This window comes from Seriola dumerili, unplaced genomic scaffold (genome assembly GCF_002260705.1).
Source record: "Seriola dumerili isolate Sdu_G_001 unplaced genomic scaffold, Sdu_1.0 BDQW01001299.1, whole genome shotgun sequence".
NCBI classification, from domain to species: Eukaryota; Metazoa; Chordata; class Actinopteri; order Carangiformes; family Carangidae; genus Seriola; species Seriola dumerili.
In genome coordinates, this window is record NW_019175554.1 from 1,769,015 (window position 1) to 1,778,370 (window position 9,356).

The 9,356-nt window shown below is 40.9% G+C and overlaps 1 protein-coding gene across 9 annotated transcripts in view; it reads left to right on the forward strand.

Moving 5' to 3' along the window:
• Nucleotides 1-8,958, forward strand: part of LOC111238411 (LIM domain only protein 7-like) — a 28,073-nt gene extending 19,115 nt beyond the window's left edge. For 2 of the 9 annotated variants that reach the window (XM_022767890.1, XM_022767899.1), the window contains 16 exons: nucleotides 911-1,025; nucleotides 1,806-1,967; nucleotides 2,103-2,278; nucleotides 2,407-2,470; nucleotides 2,597-2,656; nucleotides 4,188-4,213; nucleotides 4,357-4,464; nucleotides 4,576-4,665; nucleotides 5,140-5,309; nucleotides 5,525-5,569; nucleotides 5,763-5,815; nucleotides 5,910-6,081; nucleotides 6,176-6,364; nucleotides 6,473-6,581; nucleotides 7,945-8,047; nucleotides 8,353-8,958. In XM_022767890.1, coding sequence (XP_022623611.1) covers nucleotides 911-1,025; nucleotides 1,806-1,967; nucleotides 2,103-2,278; nucleotides 2,407-2,470; nucleotides 2,597-2,656; nucleotides 4,188-4,213; nucleotides 4,357-4,464; nucleotides 4,576-4,665; nucleotides 5,140-5,309; nucleotides 5,525-5,569; nucleotides 5,763-5,815; nucleotides 5,910-6,081; nucleotides 6,176-6,364; nucleotides 6,473-6,581; nucleotides 7,945-8,047; nucleotides 8,353-8,375 — 1,665 coding nt within the window. In that variant the 3' untranslated portion in view covers nucleotides 8,376-8,958. Of the gene's footprint in view, nucleotides 1-910; nucleotides 1,026-1,805; nucleotides 1,968-2,102; nucleotides 2,279-2,406; nucleotides 2,471-2,596; nucleotides 2,657-3,237; nucleotides 3,274-4,187; nucleotides 4,214-4,356; nucleotides 4,465-4,575; nucleotides 4,666-5,139; nucleotides 5,310-5,524; nucleotides 5,570-5,762; nucleotides 5,816-5,909; nucleotides 6,082-6,175; nucleotides 6,365-6,472; nucleotides 6,582-7,944; nucleotides 8,048-8,352 lie in introns of all 9 variants that reach the window. The other 7 variants (XM_022767891.1, XM_022767892.1, XM_022767893.1 and 4 more) reach the window with 7 other exon arrangements.
• The last annotated feature ends 398 nt before the right edge of the window (nucleotides 8,959-9,356 follow it).

Here is a 9,356-nt window from a genome sequence, read left to right on the forward strand (position 1 = left end):
GTTTTTCAGCATACAGCATTTGTACCATTTGTATGTAGTGATGCAGTAAAACTGTATACATCTTTGAAACTAGAATTTAATTATGTAGCATCAAACTGTACTATTTATAACGTGGGATTATGAAAATGGTTTCATTTATTGGTCAGAGACAGTAGTTTAGAAGAACACAGGCAAATAGACAGAGAAATAATCACTTTTCTAGGTAAGCTATTTAACTTGGAGCAGTGATCAGACACTGGTAATTAAAGGTTGATATCGATTGTGACTTAAAGTGATTGATCAAATTAACCACAGAGAAGTTTAGGTAAATAGATGAGCACCACTCCTCCTGGTTTTCACTGCCTGAGATGTCACGATCTGAGAGGCATGCAGCACAGAAAGGGCTAGCTAGAATTTTGAGTATGACAAAATTGCTTAATTTTATATTTGCAGCATAGTAAACAAAAACACAGGCTGTTTTCTAACTATTCCTCTTATTTAAAAAAAAAAAAAAAAAAAGCAAGTATGAATAGCAAGTTAAACTTCAGAAAATAATGTGGTTAACAAGCATAACTCAGATATTTATATACTGACAGGGTCTCCTTCACTCACACTAATTAGATGTTTTATCAGGAGTTTGTTTGACATTTAGGCTTGTAATAGCACTTGTAAAAGCCACCAACATGAATGAATCAACATCTCTGACAACAACATAAAACCTGAACATTATAAAGTTCTCAAAGATGGCTTTTATTGCAGGGCTGCTGTGATGGTTGCACTACATTATAGATAATAAACTGGTCACTTGTGTATCCCTTACTATATTTGTGCAGCAGGCCTCTGAAGTCTCTAATTTCCACCGGGAAGCACAGGACATTGGATCACAGGGTGTCACCTTTACCTATGGTGTGTGTGTGTGTGTGTGTTACAGGTGGATCACAGTGACATGAGAGTGAGCCTAGCCCTTAAACCCAACAGTCGACCAGACTTTGGTTTCCAGACTCACTGGGACTCCACGGGGGCGAGAGTAAAATTCATTCAACCCGGTAAGGCCTTTTGCTGTATTTAGCCTTGGACTTCGTAAATATTGTCAGAGGAGTAACGAATTATAGCTGGGGTGAAATAGCATGAAGATTAGGTCATTGGACATTGTAGGCTGAAACGGGGACATGTCAGTGACGGAGATGGCAATGCTACAGTGTGCTCAGATAATATTCTCTACTTCTCAGAGGTAATCTGCTGCCACAGCTTAGAACAGTAACAGACTAACCTGACCGGTCAAATTACAGATAAAAAGATGATGTTAGTGGGTCAATTTCATGAGGCCAAAATGATCATGCAGCTGAGTAAGAGGGGTGCACAATTTCAAGCTTATTATTTTTTATTTTTTTTATGCAAAGAAACAAATTAAAAGATCTAGATGATCCAAACTGATTATGATGGTGATGATGTATACAAGAGGAGTAATGATCATTAGGTAGTTTTCACTGATAGTCTTTCAGGATGTATGTGCATTTACTGTGTTTGCATTAAAAAAAAAAATAGAAAATGCAACCAGTGATTTAAAACTCAAGACAGACATAAATGTTTAAGTAGATGTGAGAAAGGTGTCACTTACTGATATGTAGTTTTGTCTTACTGGCCTACTTTTCGACTTGGAGCAGAAACCTTGTCCTCATCACTGTGGCTTGTTTCTCAGTTTGTTCTGAGGAGCTCGTTCCTGAAGCTGGTATGTTCTTTGTGCTGTGCTGTCCTTGCCCTCATCTTTTTTTCTTTTTTATTGTCCTGATGCCTGGCCCTCCCTCCCTCCCTCCCTCCCTCCTCAGGCAGTCCAGCAGAGCTTTGCCAGCTGTGTGTGGACGATGAGATTGTGGCTGTTGATGGAGTTCCGGTGGCACACATGAACTACAGCCAGTGGAAGGATACAATGACATATGCCCTGCAAACCGGCAGCCTGACCATGGACGTTCGACGCTATGGCAACAAGGGTTAGATAATGAGCCACAATAAAAAAAGACAGTTGATGTCTTTTACCTCCTCCTGAAATGATATGTGGTAATTTAACCCCTAACACGTTGGTTTCCGGCGTGGCCTTCGTTTTGATAGCTGGTTCTTGTCATTAGATTGGAGCACCAGCGAGGGGAGTCATCACAGCCAGCCGGGCCAGAGCAGGATGACCATCAATCTGACTGCCGCGGCGCCCGTTCTGATAGGTTGCCCCGATCACCATGCCAACAGCACTGCCTCTGCAGACACCACAGTCACGAAAGCATCGAAATTCAACAGGCAGGCAGACGATGTGAGCAATGCTTTAGCCAGTTATCTCTTCAATTCATAAAAAGGGCTGCACAGAGCTCTTCTTCTAATGAGTGCAGCTTAATTAGTGGAGCTCATCTTGGTGTGTTTTTTTTTTTTTCACCTGCTCAGGTTGTAAAAGGTAACATGGTGGATGGAGGGCTTGCTGACAGCCACAGGACAACCACAAGTAAAGGTAATGACTGGTGTAAAGTCTGTATGACAAATCTTAACGTGACAAACATCTCCTATGATAACTCACCAGATACAGATAGAGTATGTTCTTCTGTAATTTCTCTTCTTGTCCTTCCTCCTCATGTAGATTATAATAAAATTATTAGGAAAAATCAGAAAAGGAGAGCAGAATTTTTCAAACAGAAAGGTAAAATTCCAGTTTGAACTTTGGCTCCTTGTGCAACAGCTTTGGTGTCCGGTGCTTGGTGGCTTGGTTAATTTTCAGTTTTATTTACCATACCACTTCATCATAGGATATGTTAATGCATATAAGGGCCTCCTAATTAAAACAAAATCTGAAGATACACTGTGATTGGATGAAAACTTTTACTTCAGTACCACCATAATAAGCCATACCACCATATAAGTCTAGTACCTAAACAGAATTTTTTTCAGAGCAGCCTGACCTTAAACTGAACTATAACTATGAAAGAAGCAGCATTTCTATAAATTAACACTCACTATATTTCCGCATCAGAAAAAGCCATTACAGCTTTTCCTAGCAACCACAGAGCTGACGGCACTGATCATGTCTCTAATGTACCATGTGTGGTGGTGCAACAGATGCTTCTTTTACTGTAGTATTCCTATGTCCTTTGTGTGAAAGGGCTTTAATTTTTAATTGGAAACTTTCTCGTTCTTTTGGACAATGACTGATTTGTGATGCTGTCCTTTCTGGTTGCTAATGAATCTGATGTGTGTCCTACTACAATGGTTCTCTCTCTTCAGGCTCTGCAGGATTCAGCTCATGGGTTTATTTGTGTGGTAAATGCTTTGCACTGTGTGTGTTTTTTTGTTTTTTTTTGTTGTTTTTTTTTTTGACTCAAGTGTAAAATCAGTTGTTTGTTGTGGAGCTCCTTCAACAAATGAACAAAGCAGATTTGTGTTGTTAGAGGGCGTGTGAATATCCTTTTTTTTTTTTTTTAATTTGCTTTGTCACACTTTAACTCTTTGCTCAGCTGAGCTTTTTTTCCAGTATTTGTGTGCAGCATCTTTAGGCTGGGGATACATTAACAGATTAGTGTTCTGATTAACATACAACATGCTGATCCAGTGGCTGGCAAACATAATCTTATGTATTTAATCTTAACAAAATCTCATCTACTCACAGACTTGTGAGCCACAGAATATTTGATAGTTATGGCCAGATATTTGAGCCAATCCTGCAGGTAAAGCTCTACAAATAGCAAAATTATAATTGCATTCATTTTGTCCTGCATGTTTGTATTTTGGTTTCAGTGAACATTGAAGCCGCTAGGATCTCCAGTGGGGCTGTATATTTTAGTCTTTGTTTACCATGAAGTGGCCTGCTAACCTCCAGCTCTGGCGTCAGTGCAAACTGTACCCTTCATGTTGACACCGTTACTGACTACTACCACTGTTTACCTAAATTTGTATGTGCTACACAGTAAGAGTCTGCACAAGATTTGTCAGGGATCAGTAGGATTAATAAAGTAAAGTGTGTCGTACTTTGCCAGTGGGAAACCAGGCAAAGACGCACAAGAAGACGGGCTCTTCTAATGTGTCCCCAGCTTTTGTGTGTGTGTGTGTGTGTGTGTGTGTGTGTGTGTGTGTGTGTGTGGGTTTGTGTGTGGGTGTGAGACCTGTGATACTACATGATCATCTTTAGGTGCTTCTGTGTGGTGCTCTCTTTGCTGACCTGTTACTTTCTCTCACAGGAGGCTCCGAATCTGCGATATCTGACGTAAGTTACCATACCACTTCATCATAGTGTATGTTAATGCGTGTTGAAACAGAAGGGATCTCAGTGTGTTTGTGTGTTTGTGTTGAGTCTGTGTACTGCACTGTGATCATGTCCGAGCCTGCAGTCTGTTTGCTTGTCACCAGCTCCAGGTGCCATCGCTCAGCCCCTCCTCATCCAGCTGGTCGTGGGACCGCGAGGAGGACCGAAGGCGTCAGGAGAAGTGGCAGGAAGAGCAGGAGCGCCTCCTACAGGTGAAGACTCTTTTCCCAACACAGTTACAGCACTAAGGAGGGCAATGTTAATCTTAATCTTCATCAAAAAATTTGAAGCAACATACGTGTGTGTGTCTCTTGGTTTTTCAGGAGCAATACCAGCGGGATCAGGAGAGGCTGGAGGCAGAGTGGCGGAGGGCACAACATGATGCAATGGGAGACTCGGGCAGGAAGTCAGGGGTAATGTTGTGAGGTCTTTAGAGCCTTTTCCAAGCTGCAGACCATTTTTAATTATAACTGAGTGATCATAAAGAGTAATTATATCAGATATTCCTCTTATATTTCTCTATAAAGAAGTTTGTTACCCGCAGAATGAGTGCATATATATATATATCAAGATCCTAAAATTTCATGTTCGCATCAAAATTATCATCATCATTAAAGTATGAGTTTGTATTTTTAATCAGCAGCTATGACACACCTGTGATTACTGTGCTGACAGGAACAAGTACAACCTGCTATCCTCATCTGTACTGCTAATAAGATGCATGTTTTCTGCCTTTTGCTTTCCTTTAATACAGTTTGAAGGAATCAGTCAAAGGCCCCTGGCTCACTTTAACTTGTATTGCTTTACGTTGTTTCTATAGAATGTAATTTTTTCCTGTTGTTGGTTTTTTTTTTTTTGTTTGTTTTTTTTTCATGAATTTGAAACAGAAGACCTTCCACATGACCAAAGCCAGCACGCAGCTCCATGTGAATGCATTGTCAAACAAATCGAGAGAAGAGGAGCAGAGCCCTGAGAGAGATGCGCTGAAAGTAGCAGAATTAAAACCTCATACTAATGCACAAGGAGTGCAGAATGTCAAGATTACTGAACATGACTGGTAAATCAACTTCTTCTCCTCTTCTTTCATTGTCAGTTTTTTTTCCCCTCTATCCTTGCTGAATGTAACAGTGATGTATGAAGCGATATTTTACTTTTGAATTTTTATTTTTTTATTTTTAAACATTACTTTTTTCCTGACTGCTGCTGTTGCTTGATCTGCTGTACTTCCTGCTGCATTTGCTGGGCCTTAATGCTATTCATGCTGTACCTCAGGGCTGTGGAACCTTGTGGCTTTGCTCAGCTGTCTCCTGCACACAGGTCAGAACAAGATGAGCTCAGTATGACTGTACAGTAGTTCTTAATATTTAGCACAAAGCAAGATGTTTGGCTATGTTTGTTAGGTGGGGGTACCCTTACCTCTGGTGAAAGGATGCTCCACCTTGAAGCCAACATCGGCATGCAAACAGTTCAGTGCAGACCCCGTGAACTGTGTCTTGTCTCTCTCCCTTAGGGCAAAGTCCTTGTCTACCCCGGCATTAGCCGGCCCCCACAAACATACAAGAGGTTAGTCTCCCCTCCTCTCTGTCATAATATTCCCCTCTGTTGAGGTGATGCACTGGACTAACCGCCCCCATCAAAAAAAAACTGATTGATTCAGGTGATCAGAGGAAAAGAAAAGGACAGTCTGCGTCTAAGGCTGAGCTAGACAGGCAGCAGATTTTGGAGGAGATGAAGAAAAGGACTCAGCTCCTGACCGACAACAGCTGGATACGTCAGCGCAGCAGCAGCTTTTACAAGGAACCGATCTGTGCCGGGGTTCCGCTGAAGAGGTGGGTCCTGTATTTGTACCTCATTCAAAGTGGATTTCAAGTTGAATACAGTTGCACCTTAGCTAGCTGTTTTCTCATGGCGTCCTCTCTGCAGGTATGAGTCTATGGACGACCTGGATACTTTGCGCCAGTCCCCAGTCTCGATCGCCACATTCAGTTACCCTCGTCCGCACTCGGCTGCCGCGGGTTATTTTGCCCCGAGCAGGAAGTCGTCCTCCCGCTACAGCACTGGAGCAATATTACCCCCGAGAAATGCATCCATGGACTCCGCTCACCATGGCAGGTACGCAATTCATGCGAATTTCCTCTCTTGTGCATGTTCTAGTGTGTTTATATTCTATATCTTATCATGCATTTTTGGACCCACACTTGTTAACATGTGCTGCACCAGGATGGTCAGTGGCAGGAGGACTTGCTGTGTGTGTCAGCGTGTCCTGGGTAGTGGTGCAGCCATGGTCATAGAGGCCCTTAGTCTCTGCTTCCACCTCGCCTGTTTCCAGGTGAGAGGTCATGACCGGGTTAAGGTGTGGTCACAGTAGCTCAGATCCCTGTGAATACTTAACTCCGTCTCTTTCACCTCCTATGGCAGCGGTTCCTGTTTTTTGTATGAGCTCTGTCGGTCTCGCAAGTCAAGAGCTCACCTTTGAGTTCACATGGATGGCCAGTGGGAAAAGCAACGCACTGTGTCTGGAAATTGTTCTTGTAGTGTCTCATCGTCTTGTTTTGTACGATATCACACTACCAGACTAAAAAAACACATTATCCTTCTCATAAAGTGTGTTTCCTTCCACCTGGTTTATATGCACATTTTCATTTATAAATTCAAGAACGCCAGCAATTCAGAACAAAACAAAAAAAAAAAGCTTTTTTGCTTGGCTGAGGTAGAAACGCTGTATTGACAAAATTGAATTGTGACAAAGTGCAATGGAAAAGGCAAATAATAAATCATTTAGTACATGAAGCTGAATGACTTATTTGTCTATCAAGCATCTGCTCCACTGAAGGGATGAAAAATGGCAGCAGATGTGTGGACATAAAACAAATAGTCAAGTCAGTCAAATGTATTTTTAGAGCACATTGAAACGTGGCGGTGTGAGGTGTCTCACAGAGAAATTTCATATCCAGTTAATATCATTAAAAGAGAATTTAACGCATATACACAATAATAAATACATGACAGAAACTAGCCAGATTTCCCTCATGTTTTCCATACGGCACTACTTTTTTTTTTTTTTTTTTTTTTTTTTTTTTTTTTTAAATTGCGTCATCTCGTTTGGACTGAAGCCTAGTGTGACCTTACCTTTAATTAGGTCAGCAGGAGTCTCGTATCTGTAGTCCGTATTACAATCGCATCAGCTTTTTAGGCACCTGCTAGCCGGAGCATTCTTTACACCTTTCTTTGCTTCCGTGTTTCCTAACCAGTCTGTTTGCTATAGTCTGTGTTCAGCATCTGGCCTGGTGGTCAGTTCAGGTGTGGTAGTCCTCTGTGCTGTTTCTCTCTCTGTCTCTATTTGTGGTTGGGTGGAAGAAGCCGACCCGCTGTTCTGCTTCGCTTTTAGATGCTTATTGTGAAACTCTCACTTGCAGAAGACCCCTCAAATTTAGTTGACCCTAGGTTCATTAGCATGTGGATGTAAAAGTCAATCACCTCTGCAGCTCTCTGCTCCACATGACTTACAGACGCACATAGCAACTCATAAATGATAATTGTTTTGGTGCTAAAACGAAGGTTTGTTGTTCTGTGCTTGGGTGAAGGACAATCTGGTGAAATAATCTGGACACAAAAGGCAGACGTCACAGATCAGATGGATTTCTCTTATATAATGCTCGATTCTTTTCTCACTTCTCCCTCCTCCTTGTCAGTGTGTGGGCTGCCGCCGACATCTCGCAGGAACTGAGACTGGAGTCCAGGTTCGAATCCGAAACACGAAGCCCTACTGTGAGCTCTGCTATTTCCATCTCAAGTGTGAGTATTGATCTTCATGAGACAATTGACCACAACAGATTCTCTCAGAAACGCACCACACCTCACAGTTTCTGTACCTCATGTCACAAGGCCTCCCCAGATTGTTGCTTTTGTATTTTCTGCTCAGATGAGACTCTTTCTGAATACAATACTTATTATATTGCCAATTCCTCTGCAATGGAAAAACAGGAATGAATCCTAATCATACATGAAAACCAACTGGACTTTGTTTAATCACTGTCCAGGAAACTTGCATTTTATTTGCCTGTCAAGTAAAAACTGTTTTATTGTTATTAACATTTTAGACACTGGTGCCCCTTCCATGTGACCCGCATGCCGTACTCCAGATTACAGAGTGAGCTGCTGAATAACCTATGAAAACAGTGGAAACATCGGCCGTGCAGCCAAGCCACGACTTTTGTGTTGGTAAACTGTAAACTCTGATGTCTATGAAGGAAAATCTTGACAATCCTTGTATCCACAAGCAAAGATATTAGACCATAATGGCTGCTTTTTAATCAAATACAATATGTAGTTTGTCCTTTTTTTCTGCTAATTTATTTCCAAGAAAATTTAGATTAATATATGAAATAAAGTAATGGTGGGAATTATTAGTGTTTGAGTAGTGCATTTATTTTAATGTTAGTGTTGCTATTCTTCATATCCTTGTAATATTTTTTTGATCTTTGCCCAATAATCCATTAAAGACATCAGATATTTCCTGTTAATGTAACCCATGTATGGAGGCACATCTTCACTTGTACTGAAGCACTCTCTGTTGAAATCTCACCAAGTGCACTTTTGGGTGTGTGTGTGTGTGTGTGTGTATAATGCATGTATTTGTCACATGAAAATGGGCGTTTTAACAGAAATGTTTTTGTAAATAAAGTGCACTGAACATCATCAGTAAATGTTTCTATTTGTTATTCATTTATGTACCACATGATGGCATCATTGGTCTCGCAGTAAAACGGTAATTTCAGTGTCGTACTGTAGGTAGAAATGTTATTTTTGACACATTTTTAAAAATGTTTTGTGCTTGTACTGTGCAATATGACTTCTATCTGGCATGGTGTGATGGTTACATTTTTATGAGACTGAAACTAAAGTGAAGGTACTTGTACAGTGTATACTAATATGACTAGCTGACTACAATGGCTTTTAAGGATCCATTTCCTAGACATACAAAAATCTCAAACACAGCATATTGTTATGAAATATTCCATTGGAAGGAATGTGTCTTTTAAATCTTATATGTATATCTTATAGATATTTCTTGTGAACACAGTTCAGCTCTATCTGCTTTAAT